Raw genomic sequence first — 16,248 nt, 5'->3', positions numbered from 1 at the left:
GTATTTAAAAATAACGTTTCATAAAATCTGATGAAATATATTTTAGAAATAATCTTTAATAAAATAATGTATCATAAAATAATGTTTGATAAAATAATTTTTTAAAGAAATGCTTGCAAAAATAAATTAAAAAACTAATGTTTCATAAATTAATTTGTATAAAATAGTTTTTAAAAATGTTGATTGAGAAATTGACATTAATGATGGATGATTGACAATGATTGATAATTGATAAAATAATATTTTAATGATGTTTCATTATCAGCTGCGAACAGAAAGTACTTCATGTTGTAAACAATAATTTTTGATTATTATTATTATTATTATTATTATTGATAATGTCGCTGTAAGGTATTGTCAGGGATTAGGCGAGATTATCAAAAACACAATATGAAAAAAGAATTATATTTTCAAATTTGAAGGTGAAATTATGTCCTGAAAAAATTACATAATTTTTCGGTCTTCAAGCAAGAAGAAAAATGATTGGAAACTACAAATAAAATTCCACAATTCTTAAGAAATATGTTAAATCATTAAATAGTGATTAGCTCTCTAACAGAAAATTTTTGTAAAAAAGAAACGTCAGAGATATTTTTAGTAAATTATATATGCAATTATTTTAATTTCCAACAAGTCATTGGAACTATTGAAATCAAATAACTTGTATGTTCGTAAATTCGAGGCAGAAAATAAAAGCCGAGAGTGAGCATATAAATTAGCTTTGTTGACGAGTAAATTTAGCTCGTGAAAACAAATCGTTGGTTCATAAAATCTACGTTTCACGGTTTCACTTACGAATGCAAATTGAAGACTTTGATCGCACCAATAAATGCGTTTGAAATACAGTCAGATTAGAGGAATAACAAGGGAAAAACAAAAAATTGTCTACTTCTTGAAAAAATGAATGTTAATTAATTGTTGTTATGAATTGATGTTTTTTGTTTTGGATAAAGGGAGTCGAGATGAAATGTGCAATTCCTAACCTTTTCGGGCGACAATGTCAGCATCGATGACAGGTATGCCATGCTCTCTCATTATTTGTGCGACTGTGCTTTTGCCAGTAGCAATTCCGCCCGTAAGTCCCACAATAAACATTTTTGTGGATTATTAATTGAACTTCCTAAGAAATAGAAAAAACCGCCCCTTTGTCAGGTATACATTGTAAGCAGAACTTCGGTTTATTGAGCAAACGCAGCTATCCAGTGATAAGTGATAACCAGCGTCGCTCATGTGCTACTAAATAAGTCGGTAAGATAGACCGCACTGCTGTTTAATATTTGAATGACCTTTAAATTGAGAACAACCCGTCCTGCTAAGGTGCTTCAGGAGAAGGCGTGCTGCAGGGGACCACTAATTTGGTTGTTTTCTGGAAAAAAATTATATCTTTTTTTTTAATTGATTAACATTAACCAAAAAATACTCTGCACCACATGACACTCAAGAAATTTCTTTATTATACGAGTATTAATCTCGAAAACAAATATTTGCGAAAAAAGCGAAAGGTGGCGTTATTGAAAAAACTGACTTTGAATATTTTCAGAAAAAACCATATTTATTTTGTTAATTTTCAACATCTTGTTTATTATCTGATGGATTTCAAAAGAGAATAATTAACCTCACAGTCTGTGTGATTTGAAATTAATTAATTCAAAATAATTTTCAATAAAAAAATGCTTGATGCAATAATTTTTAAATATAATGCTGGATGAAATAATTTGTTGAAATGATGTTTAATAAAATATTTCTTAAATATTTCATGAAATTATTTATGATAAATTATTTTGATATTTGAATAAAATTTTATAATAATTCATGATAAATGATTTTGATATTTAAATAAAATTTCATGTTAACATTATTTGTCATAAAATAAGTTAAAAAAGAATTTAAAGAATAACGGTTCATAAAATATTTTTTAGAAATATTTTAAATAAAATTTCATATTAAAATTATTTATCGTAAAATAATGTTTCATAAAATAAGTTAACAAACAATTCAAAAAATCATGTTTTGATCAATTATTTTAAAATAATAAGGTTTCATAAAAAATGTTGTGGAAATAATGTTTCATGATTTAATTTTCTAAAGTAATGTTTGATAAAATAATTTTTATAAAATAGTTAAAAAAAGATCAATTATTTAAAAAAATAACGTTTCATAAAATATTTGGTAGGAACAATGTTTGATATTTTAATTTCTTTAATGATGTTTGTTCAATTAATTTTTATAAAATAGTTTTTTAAGTTAATGTGTGATAAAATAATGTTTCGTGAAATAGTTTGAAAAACGAAAAAAAAACTGATAAATAAATGAAGAAAATTATAATTTTAAAACTTTGCATTTGATAAAATAATTTTTTAAGTAATGTGTCAATAAATATTGATTCGTAAAATAATTTTTAAAAAGTCTGATTGTATAGTTTAAAAAATAGCGTTTGATAAAATAATATTGGATAAAATAATTTTAAAAAGTAATATTTAATAAAATAATTTTTTTATAATGTTTCATACAATAATTTTAAATAAAGTAACTTTTTAAAATAATGCTTTATAAAATAATGTTTCGTGAAATAATCTTTGGAAATAAAATTTAATAGAAATTATTTTTTAAGTAATTATGGTTTGACACAACTGAAAAGTCCTCAAAAATAAAATATTCGAAATAGAATATTTCCGTAATTATAAAATTGTCGCGATAATTTTATATATTACGCGAAATACAAAAATCGCGAATTGAAAAATTCTCGAATGATAAAATTCTCAAACTGTTTATAATATTACCGAATTTGTACATTTTCAAATAATAAAATTAGCGACAGAAAATTCCCGAATTTAAACGATTAATTTTTATTTTCAATATTATTGATCTATTGAAAATACAGTAATGATGCATTTTAATGAAGGCATTTTTTAACGTTCAATGTATTAAAAAAATTATTATTTACATTTTAAACATAAATAATTTTTTACAAAAATTCTCAAGGCAAGTTTTTTTTAATGTGGATAGTATTTTGTTAAATTATTGTTCTTGTAATAAAAATATTTTCCTTGTATTGTTCTTGTGCATTAGGAAATATTTTGTTCAGTTATTTTTATTTCAAATTCAAACCATAATTTAAAAAAAAAAATAAATTGAATATCTAAATATTTTTTCTTTAATAATATATTTTATTATAGTATTTTAATAAATAATAATTTATTTAAAAAATTATTATTAAATCATTAATTTAATTTTATTGACAGTTTATAATAATGCCCAATTTGAAATTTTCCGAATATTACAATTCGCCACAGAAAATTCTCGAATTTTAACAAATAAAATTTTTTAAATAAACATTATTTCATTATTACAAACATAATTATTAAAATATTTTGATAAACGAAAATTGTTTATAGTATTTTTAAAATTAATGTTCAAATTTAAACTATCAATAATAATTATTAACATACTTTATTTTTGTATTTTTATGAAAAAAAAAACATTTGGATTCAGTACTAAGTACATAAACCTTCAATAAAAGAGACAAGTTTTCTGAAAAATAATTCGAAATTTAGCCAAATTGTACAAATTTTCAGCCAGAATGGCGAATTTCTGCAAATATAGTTGATTTTTGAACAAAAAAGTTAATTTTTAACAAACAAAAATCTCAACCAAGAAGTGTGACATTTTTACCATCAAAGATGTATTTTCAATCCAGAAGGAGGAATTTTTAACAACACAGTTGAATTTTTCACCAAAAATGATAGTTGAATTTTAATCATGCAAAGATGAATTTTCAGTCAGTTGATCTTATATTTAAAAACACGTTAAAATTCAAAAAAATATTTGAATTTTGAAGAAAAAATACAAGTTTTTTAGAAGGCAGTTGAATTTTCATCTCAAAGGTCAAGTTCTTAAGCTAAAAAGTCGGATTTTTCAGAAAATCGGTGGTGTTTTAAATCGAAAAAGATGAATTTTAAACAGAAACGATAATTTTCAATAAAGAAAGATTAATTATTAACAAGGTGCTTTACTTTTTTCCCAAAAAGTTCAATTTTCAAGAAATAAGAATAATTTTCTACTTAAAAAGAATTTTTTCAAACAAAATATTTGAATTTTCGAATAAACATATGATTTTTTAACGTTTACAGTATACAGAATAAAGTTTTAACCAAACATGAAATAGTTAAATTTGTAGATAAAAAAAATTTCACCCAAAAAGTGAATTCTAAACCGAATGTTTATATTTTCAAACAAAAAGGTGAATTTTCAACCCAGAAGATTAATCTTCCACCGAAAAAGACGATTTTTTAAACAAAATATATGAATTTTGCACAAAAGTATTTAATTTTAAAGCTAAAAGACGAATCATCTACAACAAATTTAATTTTAAATCTAAAAATATGATGTTCAATCCAATAGTTTAATTTTCAGGCAGAAAAGATGAATTCTCTACAAAACAGTAGCATCTTTTAACATAAGAGCCCATTCAAAATCGGATAGTTCAATTTTTAATATAAACAAATTAAAAAATAATTTTTTTACAAATTAGTTCAACTTTAGGTCAAGTAATCGACTTTTCAACTAAAAAAGATGAATTATCCACGAAGCATGTAACAGTTGATATTTCAACTAAAGAATTGCATTTTTGACCAAAAAGGATAAATTTTCAACCAAGAAGATTAAATTTCTACCAAGAAAGATGAATTTTCAACCATAAACTTGAACTTTCAAATAAAAAATATACATTTTCAGCTGAAAAAGATCAGTTTTTAACCAAAAATGGAATAGTTCAATTGTCAGTTAAGAAAACGTTATTTTCAATTAAACATGAAACAAAATTTTCATCAACATAGTTAAATTTTCAACCAAAGCGATGAACCGACAATTAGAAAAAATGAATTTTTAGTAAAGTAGTTAAATTTTCGACAGAAAATATGACTTCTTAACAATATCGTTACATTTTCAAGAAAATAATTAAATTTTCAACAAAATGATAGAATTTTTGCCAAACGAGCTGAATTCCGAACCAAAAATATAATAGCAGATTTTTCAATGAAAAAAAATAACTTTAATCCAAAAATCCAGTTGGATATTCGTATTAGGTTTAAGCTCTAAATTTCATCCAAGTTCATAACGTTATTTTCACTTATAGCCCCCACTCTTGTTACCAACCTTAGTTTTTAACCCCACTTCCTGAAAAGTGGTTATTTTGTTTTTTAAAGTACGACCATGCCACTTTTTTTTTAGGGATACAGGCACTGGTTCAGATGTACACCAAGCCCTCGGTTTAAGGCTGGTGTCGTGCGTTGTCTGCAAATGGTCTTGGCCCTAAATCAAGGAAATCCAAATATAAACAGTTTGGGCCGTGTGAACCATTTCTGTTGGAATTTTCTCCGTAGTAAGAAAAATTTGTTTAATTTGGTCTATTTTGTTATCAGATACATATTAATTTAAACTTGAAGAAAAACTACAATGTCAGTAATCCATTGCACGTAAAAATAATTTCTTATTACTTGCTTTTGACGATTCTTTGTTTCGGTATTCATAATTTTTAATTTTATTGTTCCAATCAGCTTCGCGAGCTAATTACTTACACTTCACCTGCAGGCTCAGATTTCTCTTTAAACGACAAACGCTGTCTCTTATTTTCCTTTGGCATTTAAAAAAATTGCAACATAATCAAAAGATAACCGAAATCTGAAAACAAACTGCCCACTTGTTTTTGCTCCACTACTGGTGGTGTCGCATTCAGCAGTTCTAAGGAGGCCTAAACTGAGGGGACCTAAACCGCGGGTCTAGTGTCCATCAACTTGCTAACTCATTTAATGAAAAATGTGAGAATAAATAAACAAGATATTTTACTGTACGTCTATTTATTATTACATACGATTAGGTTAACAGATCCTCTACAGGGCAACCGAAGAAAAATCATTTTTCTTAAATATTGACACTAGCGTCGCAGATGTCATTTCTTAAGAAAAAACAGTGGCAAATTACTATACTCAAAAGTTGGGCGCTCTTGTCAATTTTTCAAGCATATATTTAAATTTCAGTTGCCCCGATGCTAACGTGGATGAAAGAGGGATTACATACTTCATCATATAATAATTATATATCAATGATGTAACATTAACGTTTATATTGTTTCTTTGTGTATTGCATAATGTATTAATAGAATTTGTTTATGGAGTTACGGTACGGATAGTATAATAAGAATCGTCGTCAACGTTAATCGTAGAGTAAGTAGTCATTGAAACGTATAACATCTCAATAAATATTTCTGGTCGTTGATTATCAACGTTTTACATGACAATAATTATACGACTTTACATGCCTCTAACGTATACATCGCTTAAGCGACATCATCTACCAATAAATATTGCAATACAATATTCCGGAGTATTTAGTTTCGCGCCTTATTTCAAAGTTTTTGGTTGCAGAACTTATCATTTAAATTGATGTCAAATATTAATAAATAAATAAATTACAATAAATACAGATACATGCAATTATATATTATCGCATGCCCCTCTTTTAGAGCTACACATATTATTAAATAGGTTATATATCGACTCAATATTTAAAGATTTAAATATTAATCGTGTCGAATTTTGTAACCGTTAGTTACAATATTTTCTCCTTACTTCTCATCATTTTGAGGCTTTTAGCCTCTGGATCATTTAGAAGTGCAATCTTCAATCACACTTTTTTCATCTTAGAATGCATCAAGGGTTTTTATGCCTATTCGGCAGAAACAAAAAAGTTCGCTCTGCTTAAGCTCTTTTACTTTTCGGTCGTCGCGTGTACAAGCGATGGAGAAGCGATCCTTTGATCACAGCGAGCTAAGCAGAGACTTTAGCACACGACAACCCCAACTTCTATGTCATTTTCATTATTCATTTTGTATCATTTTTCATATTTTTTTGGATTTTTGGAATGCTGCTATTCTACTGAGTACACATAAAAAGAGGAGCATTTACGATCATAATATATATATGACGTTCAATATATAATAATATTAATATTGATTTTTTTTTGGTTTTTTAATGCTTTCTATTCTATTATAGAACATTTCGTTCGCAATTTACCTTTAATCGTAAAGAGAAGTTTAAGATAAAGAATAGAAGGAAAAGGAAAGTTGAAAATTTGATGTGAACAAATACCTTCTTGCTCTCGATTACCAATGGCAAGTTTTAATATTGGTGATATAATTCAATTTTCCCATCTGGGAAACTGAATTTAAATTGAAATCATAGATTAGAGCAAGATTTAATCACCTTTATGATAAAGGTAATTTCAATCCAGGTATTGCACTGCTTATTTTCATATCGCTCTTATTTTACAGTGTTCAATGTTCATTTGTTCATCATTATTTCCGTCTTTGGTTTCAATATCAGCTTATATTAAAAATGCGTCTGCATTTTTAATCTCTTAAATCTATAGAATATAGATAGAGAATAAATTTAAGAGAAAAGGTAAGATATACGAACTGCAAGTTTCAACACTTATAAGTATTTACTTTTCTCATCGAATGTGTTGTTGTTTCCTTAAAGCTACATTTTTCATTATATTTCATCAAAATTGAAAAGGTTCCTCTCGAATGCCACAATCCTCGAAGGAATTCTTAACCAAGTGGAAATTTTAATGGAAGGTGATTTCCAAGTGTTATGCAAATTACAACCAGGATTTGCACCATTCTCTATTGTATTTGAACCTCCCAATTTTTTAAAATCCTAAATCTAAAAGCGTGCCGGATTCCTTCTCAAAAATGTCATTTTCAAATGCCACTTCCACAAATCGTTTTGCTTCGATAGACAAAACTCCAGGGAAGTCTATTAAGAACCGTTCAATCTGCCATGCGGAATTCTGGCGGGGTTCTATGGAAAATGTTATAACCAATAGAAAAACCACTCGACACTTTCCTGCTGCAAACCCGAATGGCTGGCAAGATCCACATCGAAAAATCGCTGGTATTTGGAAGCCTGGAACATTAAGGATCCTCCCGAAAAGATCGAGTGTCAGTAGGGCTTAAAATATACTGAGAAACACTTCCAAGCAAACGCCTTTTTGGGTCCATTTTTTGTCCCTAGGTAGAAAATTTGCCCCGAATTCGAAACTCATCTTCGAAATGCCGTATGGAATGATATCTGCGGAGTTCAGTGGTGTTTCTTGGTCCGGTATGATTCAGTTCTATTCCGTATCTCAAAGATGGCGAACAATGCGGCGCCAATGTACGACAAAATACATGGAAGCATTAAAGAATGCCGTACTCGCGGAACTGCATTGCAAATTGCATTTTTTTTATATCCGAAGCGAATTTCTTTCCGAAATCGATGTGAAACTATGACAGTGAGAGGTGCAGTGAAAGACTAGCGATAGAATTTTGCACCTGTACATTTTTTTCTTGATTCTGAAATCCTCGGCACGCACTTACTTAAATCTCAAATATCTTAGATATCATTCAATTAGTGGATTGCAATGGATTCTTACTTAACTGTACTTCATTAGTGGATTGCAATGGATTCTTACTTAACTATTATTTCATTAGTGGATTGCAATGGATTTCCTTACGAGTTATTTCATTTATTCTTAAGTTGAATGCAATGGATTTCTTATCAATACTTAAATAATGAATTGAAATAGTTTTTCCTTAGCTTAGTTAAATAATGGATTGCAATGTTTTATTCTTACGACTACAAATTTAAAACTGCTTGTAGTAAAATTTGCGATCCTGAGAGGGAACTGTAGAAAGTTGCAGACCTACGCAAGTGCCTGAGAAAAATGAGTAACAACTTACTTGCGTATACGTAAGTAGACAATGTAATGGCTATATAGATTCTACATGAATGTAATACAGAACATTCCTAGTGACAATGGCACTCTAATTACCCACTGTTAAAAAACTCTCATTGAAACTCAGTATTTTCAGGTGCACTTTGCGTTTCTCAAAATTCCGACTCTGATTGAAATTTTACTATTTTGCAGAGAATGAAGAGCACACGATAGAGGCATCGTGATGAATCTATTCTACGATAGAAGGGAAAATAAAAATGGTAGTACACGACCAGAGGAAATAAAATCTAATAAAGATAAAAGAGCAAAGACGGGAAAATAAAGAGGAAAATACTAAAAGAAGGGGGTAAGAAAATAAGAAGAAGGCAAATTATTGAAGAAAAAGGTAAAACTTGGAAAGGGATCAATTTTCCGCTTGCAAGCGATACTGAAATTATATCGTTTCATGACTTGTTTCCTTAGAATGTTATAATTTTTGAGGAAACTGGATTCTCTCTTGTTTGTTGTTGTTGAGAATTTCGTTTTCTAACGCATGACAGTCGATTCTTACTTCTACTCTCAGGTGGAATATTTTTGCCGATAATTCTGGTTATCAAGCCGAAAATGTCGTTCGTTGCTTTCTCGACGCTTCAGATTTTACAATCTATTTGTGCGCTTAAAGTATGTGATCCTATGATTTAGTAACGCTAACAATATTGCCACTAGCAAATTAAAAAAACCGCTTAACAAATTCCAGCTCTAATAGTTAATCCAAAAACAAAGATTAAATACGTTAATGCATTAGAACACAACTCGAATATAAATAACATACCAATAACGAATAAATAACATCTGAGATTGACAATAATGAAGATAAACAATAGTAATTTTAATAGAAAATAAAATGACTAGTAGCCATTTAAGCGTGCGTTGTATTGTACTCGATTAGTATATCTCTTCTCGTTTCTAATAGACTTTAACAGAATTCGGATTAACCAGTGCCATTCTAATACAACAACATCTTATCGTATTATCTGTCAGTGTAAAAGCTTCGTTTTCTAGTGTCGATGTGCATCTAGCATATCTGTAACTGACGCTAAAAATTTACATTCGATACATATTTGCTGCACCCATCGTGAGAAACGCCAAGGGGATCTTTCTCTGTGCTGATCAACAAAGTTACGAGTGACAACGACTTCCGTGCAATGAGAACTTGATTTGTTGATGAAAGCAGAGGCAGGACCCTCAACCATTTATTGCCAATAAGTTTCATTAGCCTCACGCTGATTCGGTTCAGTGGCGGATCCAAGAGACTATTCAATAATCCTTTCCCTCTCAGAATACCTTTGTTTATTTTCATGGTTACTCGTACTTTGATCTTTGGTTTTTGCTACTGACAATTATTGAGTGAAGTGCAAATAATATTTTTTAGGATGACTACTTTTTCTATGATGGGGCTTTTCTTCGAGAAATCAGCCCCAAGCTGAGAGATTGGGAATTATCGAGAGGACTTCACTCCTTTCGATAAAAGGACTACATTTCTGATTTCTGATTTTCCTTCTTCCTAATTTAATTAATAATCCAATTGAATCTGGATTTTAGTTTAAAATTCTTTTTGGGAAAAAGAGTCTTGGATTCGCCACTGGCTGGTTTTTAATTTAGGACCTTCATCATCTTTCGAAAGACTTTCTATCGATATATTCGATGTTCTGGACCATCAGCAGAATTTGTCTGTTTCTCCATTTTCGAAATCATCGTACTTGGATGAATCGTTTCTAGGGAGTAGATTTACATGTCGCCGAAGATTCCAGCGAAAGTCTTTCGAAGATTTTTCATGGTGTCTTCGGTGTCCTCATTTTGGCTTTGCGTCTGGCTTCCTTGACGGAGGAAAGGTGTCCTGGTAGGTGGTGGTTCTTCTGGACGACGACCGACGGATGGAGCACTGCTTACTGTACTTGATTGCGATGCTAGAGGACACAATTATCTTTCATTATTCTTTGTTCAAGACACTGAAGAAGTATCGGTTTTATGAACAAGAGGGCGGGGAGAAGATCGTTTCTTCTGGTGGATATTGAGGCTACGAGGCTCTATATTTTACTTTTTATTGTTAAATTCTTCAAGGTAAGAGACCTCCCAACGATGGGAAAACTGAGGGAGGTACCAATAGTGAATTTTTATGTGATTGATTGAAATATTAATGGTCCAGAGTTGTAATTTTCTTATTCTGAGATGGAGAGTTATTCGAAACGGTCTGGAGGTTTCTTTTGTGAATACTACAATACTAAGAAAAAACAAACAGTTTAATTCACTTCTCAGAGTAGTTGTTTTTATCCTCGTCATGATACATTTTTACCAGACATTCTAAACACAGTTTATGAGGGACAGAATTTAATAAAGTGGCTTTCTTATTAACTTAATCGTTTTATGACACCATTTTGAAACCAGGATAATTTTTAATCTAAAACAAAACTTATTTCCCGTATTTAAGAAAAAATAATTTATCTGTAGGTATTTAGTATTTAGTGGCCGACAATGAGACCATCGTCTCGTGGTGATGATCATCTCATCATTTAAATAACCTACATTTTGACTTTTTTAAACTAATTATTTCGAAACTATTGATTTTCTGATAATGTTGCAAAGTAGTTATTCTAATTTTCTAGTTAGAGTTACTATTGTTGAAATTACTGGTTTAAATGGACCAGGTGGCCTTTTATAATATCTTAAATTTGTACTTTTTGAATACAATTTTTTTTAAACCTTGGCTTGCAAACAGCTCAATATTAAAATTTGATTAGCTTAAACCCTTAAATTTTGCATCTAAAAAAAAGATGGGCAAAAACCCTATCAGTAGAAGCTGTTTCAAGCAGGGCCCTAATAAAATGATTAGATCACCCACAGAAGTATCTGACCCAAAATTTGAAAAAAGTCGAATTCCATGAAGATTAATCATATTTTCTCTAAAGGCGAGAAGATAAGGTGACAAATGAATATTGCTTTAATTTGAAATAATTCCATTCATTGTACACTGCTGTAGGTCTTCGCTAATAATTCTATCTGTCCTCATCTTTCTCGTTAAAAGATCAAGGCGGTCTCATTGCTAATTCAGAGACTGAAGGCTATTGAATAGTTGCAGATTGCAGTGTATTCAACTAACCTTGTGAATCACGTCGTTGCAATTGGTGATGACTGTCAGCAGCAGAAGAAGTGACATCACTGACGAGAGCAGACGTTGAACCCGCGGATCCGAAGCCACTTGTCATCGAACTAATACTGCCATGGGACCCCAATGCTGCTGAGGGAGGTGGAGCTCGATCTTCTGATGGACTTGTCACTTGACTAGAAGTTGACATCGACCCTCTGGATGCTGTTTTGGTCAAAACAGCTGGTGGTCGGCAGAACGCCTAAAAGAGATCATCAATCATTTTTGGGGGCTCGTTGTTCCGGGAGAAACCATTATAGGGGAAATCGGGACATGTTGAGCATAGTTATCACTCTCAGTGAAATGTTTTCAATCTGTGGTGGTTTAAAAAAAAATGTAAGTACATTCTGTGAATACATTCTGTGAAACTTTATGTATCAATTTCATGAAAGACGATATGTTCAGGAAATAGTAATTGTGATAAATATATGAAAATTATCAATTGTATACATGTCTCATATTGTCCCATGTTCTGGGGCGAGATTAGAAACTTAAATATTTATTAGTTTTTGTTAATAGAAAATTATTTGTCGTGTTTTTAGGAATTCGTAGTTCTGAACACAGGATTTCGACATGCTAGGGAATTCCAAAAAGTCAGAGAAAGTCTGCGAATGCTATGGAAAGTCTGACAGTCAGAGAATTTTTGATAAAATGAAGTTAAAGTTAATGTTATTATTCTGTTCAAAATTCAATAATTTTTATAAACAGTTATTTTTTTGTTGTTAAATATTCCTTTTTTTCGTTTGAAATTTTCGACTATTTTGGTATAAGTTGCATCTTTTTGGGGGTTAAAAGTCACAACAATTTGGTTTAAAATTAATCGGTTTAGTTTCAGACTTGAACTATTTTATTAAGTATTCCTCGTTTTGGTTGACAAATAATTTCCTTGGATGCAAACTTAACTATTAGGTTGAAAATTTCGTAAATTAAAATTTGTTATTAAAAATTCATGTATTTTGTTAAAAATGGATTTTTTTGGGTAGGCTATTAATCTTAATGTGGATCGAAGTTAATCTTTTTGGTTAAAAATTCATTTCTTTGGTTGCCAATTAATTTTATTTCTTTGAAAATTAATTTTTTTTACTAAAAATTGAACTATTCTATTAAAAGTTGAAAATTTCTTTTTTTTTGGTAGAAAAAAATCTTATTACCTTAAACATTATTTCTTTGTTTAACAATTTATTACATTTGTTTAAAATTGGACTATTTTGTTAAAGATTCGTTTTTTTTCTTTGAGAAAATTGATCTATTTCAGTTGAAAAAAATTTTTTTCTGTAAATTTAACTATTATATTTTTGGTTCAAAATTCATTTATATGTTTACCCTTTTTTTCCTTTGTCATTTTTCTAACTAGAAATTTAACTATTCTATTTTAGGTTGACAATTTACCTTTTTTAGTCGAAATTTTTCTCTTTTCTAGTAGAAAATTCATCTTTTTGTTTGAAAATTCAACTATTTGGTTAAAAATGCATTTTTTTAAAATTCATTTCTTTGGTTGTAAAATTAAACTGTTTTGGTAAAAAGTTGTTTCTTCAGTTGAAAATGAATTTTTTAAATGTAAGTTTAACTATTATGTTTTTGGTTAAAAAATATATTTCTTTGGTAGGAAAATATAACTATTTTGTTAAAAATTCGATTCTTCAGTTGGGAATTAATTATGTTGCTGTAAATTTAAATAATATGATTTTGGTTAAAAATGGATTTCTTTAGTTTATTTTTTTCTTTTGTTAAATTTATTTTTCGGAGTAAAAATTAAAATATTCTATTTTCGATTGACAATTTTTTTAATTTGAAAATTTGTCTTTTTTTGGTAGAGAATTCATGTTTTTGCTGCATGAAAATTCAACCATTTGGTTAAAAATTCTTTTTTAATATTTATTTTTTTTAAATGCATTTCTTTTGTCGAAAATTCGTTCTCTCAGTTGAAAATTAATGTTTCTAAATGCAAATGTAACTATTCCATTTTTTTTAAATTTACCTTTTTTAGTTAAAAATTAGACTTTTTTGTTAAAAATTCATATTTTACCGTTAATAACTTGACTATTTTCACGAAATTTGTATTTCTTACTTGGAATTTTTACTTTTTGAATGAGATTCTTTTTCTTTATTAACTGGAGATCTTTTTTGGTTGAAAATTCAAGTCTTTTGTTAGAAATTTATCTTTTTAATTAAAAAATTATTCTGTTTCGGTTGATTATTTAACTAATTGATTGAAAATTCGTATTCTTTTGTTTAATTAAATTGTCTTTGATTCAAAATAAAAATATTTTTTTGGGGAAATGTCAACTCAGTGAAGGGAAAGTAGGAAAATTGAAGGGGTTGGAACGTTAGGGAATTATTTGAAGTGTGGGAGAGGTAGTAGGTAAGTTAGGGTGAGTAGTTTAGGTGTAGGCAAGTAAGGTGTCAGAGTAGTAATGCTAGGGTAGGGAAGGGAAGTATAGAAAGAGGAAGGAGGGGTAGTAGGGGTAGTTGAAATAGTTTAAGTACGGAAGGGAGAAGTAGAGTATGTCAAAGGGGAAGGACTGAGATGGAAGTCAAGTGAGAGGACATGAATCATGGGAGGAAGGGGAATTTGGTTAAAGGAGGTGAGAATAAGAAAGGAAAATGTGAAAGAGGAAGAATTGACTTAATTAACGTCTCAGTAGGCTACGAAGCCCTTTTTTTGTAAGCGCGCGATGTCTAAAATTTATTAAAAATAATTTATCACCTGTTTTGTATAAAATTTAAACCTAAAAACATCATTTTTACATGACATAAAAAATGTGTTTTTTTTTCTGCGAAATGTGAAGAAATAATTTTAAATATAAATTTAACTTATTTTAATAATTTAAATTTTATTTAAAAGGGAATCTAAATTTTATGAACATTCTATCGAAGTAAATCCCTACTTCGTATATTCCATTTTATTTGGTCTACATTGTTTTATTTTTCAAACAGAACCTTCTATATAACCTAATTGGCGAGCGCGAAACACGAGTGTTACAATTAGAATCTAATCGTCGAAGCTGCAAGTGCTTTGAGAACCTTCTTCGAAAATAAATTGGAAAACAATTTCAGTTTCAATTTATAATGGTAGTTCCACAGTGGTTAGAATAACTGTTTTCAATTTAGGTTAAAATATATACATTGCTGCAAAATTTTTAGTCAAAGGGAACAGCAACAAAAACTACATATTTCGGGAGAAAAAGTTGTTTCTCATTTGACCCCTTATGCTCATCTGGCTCTGGTCAACTTCTGGGAGGGCAGTGTGTGCGAGTAGAGAAAGAGGAAGTAATGAGAGTGAAAGTGGGTGTAGTGAGGGAAAGGACAGTAGAAAAAGTGTAGCATGAGAGAAGTGGGATTAAGGAAAGAGAAAGTAGGTGGTGAAAGAGAATGTGGGGGAAGTGATGAGTGGAAAAGCAGGAAAGTGATGAAAATGAAAAAGCGAGGGGGATGTGAGGGAGGGACAGTAGGGTCTGTGAGGGGGTGGAAGGTATTGGAAAGTGAGGGGTTGAAAAGTTGGGGAAATTAAGGGGAATGTAGATGAAGTGGGAACGGAGGGGTAGTATGAAAGTGAGAATGAGTGAAAGTAGGGAACGCGAGGTTAGGAGCAGTAGTGGAAGTGAGGGGGTTGTGATAAAAAGAGAGATGAATAAGGGGCAGAGCAGTAGGCGGAGTGAGTAAAAGGAAAGTAGGGGACGTGTGTGGTAAGGAATTTAGGGGAGGGGTAGTATTACAAAAAAGAGAGTAGACATAGGGGTTGTGAGTAGTTATAAGGTAGGAAAACTCAGGGAGTTGGCAAGTAAGGGGAAGTGAGCAGGTAAGATGTAAAAGAAGGACGGGGATGTGATGGCACAGGAAGTAGGGGGAAGTGAGAGGAATGTAGATGGAGTAAGGAGAAGGTAGAGTGAGGTCCCAAAGGTAGGTGAAGCAGGCGAATTGAATGAAAGGAAGTTAGGGAAAGATTGTGGTGAGAAATTGAGGAAAGAGAAAGTATGGGAAGTGAGGGAGGCGAAGTAGAGGGTGTGAGCAGTTATAAGGCAGTGATTATAAAGTAGTGAGTAAAGGAACAGAAGTTGAAAGGCGGAGAATGGAAAGGAAATGAGGGGAGAGATAGTAGGGAAGTGAGGGTGATTACGTATTGGGAAGTATTTAAGGAACGTGAGGCGAAGGGAAGTTAGAGGATATGAAGTGAGGAAATTGAGGAGGTGGAAACCATAGGAAATGAGGGAGGGAAAGTAGAGGCCCTAAGTAATGAGGAATGGAGAGGAAATAAGAGAAGAGATAATAAGGAAGTGAAGTGGGAATAGGTG

General features: G+C 30.3%; 3 protein-coding genes across 4 annotated transcripts in view; 1 reads left to right on the top strand and 2 right to left on the bottom strand.

Annotated features, from left to right (window-relative positions):
* Positions 1 to 1,238, bottom strand: part of LOC117168718 (dephospho-CoA kinase domain-containing protein) — a 7,886-nt gene extending 6,648 nt beyond the window's left edge. For both annotated transcript variants that reach the window (XM_033354440.1, XM_033354441.1), the window contains exon 1: positions 984 to 1,238. In XM_033354440.1, coding sequence (XP_033210331.1) covers positions 984 to 1,095 — 112 coding nt within the window. In that variant the 5' untranslated portion in view covers positions 1,096 to 1,238. The remainder of the gene's footprint in view (positions 1 to 983) is intronic.
* Positions 1,239 to 5,838: 4,600 nt separating this feature from the next.
* LOC117168719 (synapsin) overlaps positions 5,839 to 16,248 on the bottom strand; it is a 128,679-nt gene continuing 118,269 nt past the window's right edge. Inside the window, exons 11-12 of the mRNA XM_033354442.1 lie at positions 11,912 to 12,158; positions 5,839 to 10,721 (exon numbers count right to left, since the gene is read on the bottom strand). Of these exons, the coding sequence (XP_033210333.1) occupies positions 10,543 to 10,721; positions 11,912 to 12,158 (426 nt within the window). The 3' untranslated portion in view covers positions 5,839 to 10,542. The remainder of the gene's footprint in view (positions 10,722 to 11,911; positions 12,159 to 16,248) is intronic.
* The window catches only part of LOC117168717 (metalloproteinase inhibitor 3), a 57,971-nt gene continuing 53,805 nt past the window's right edge, over positions 12,083 to 16,248 (top strand). Inside the window, exon 1 of the mRNA XM_033354436.1 lies at positions 12,083 to 12,292. Coding sequence (XP_033210327.1) covers positions 12,119 to 12,292 — 174 coding nt within the window. The 5' untranslated portion in view covers positions 12,083 to 12,118. The remainder of the gene's footprint in view (positions 12,293 to 16,248) is intronic.

Source organism: Belonocnema kinseyi, chromosome 3 (assembly GCF_010883055.1).
Source record: "Belonocnema kinseyi isolate 2016_QV_RU_SX_M_011 chromosome 3, B_treatae_v1, whole genome shotgun sequence".
In the NCBI taxonomy this organism is placed as follows: Eukaryota; Metazoa; Arthropoda; class Insecta; order Hymenoptera; family Cynipidae; genus Belonocnema; species Belonocnema kinseyi.
The sequence above is the reverse complement of the archived record's forward strand: the minus strand, read 5'-3'. Positions and strand labels throughout refer to the sequence as shown.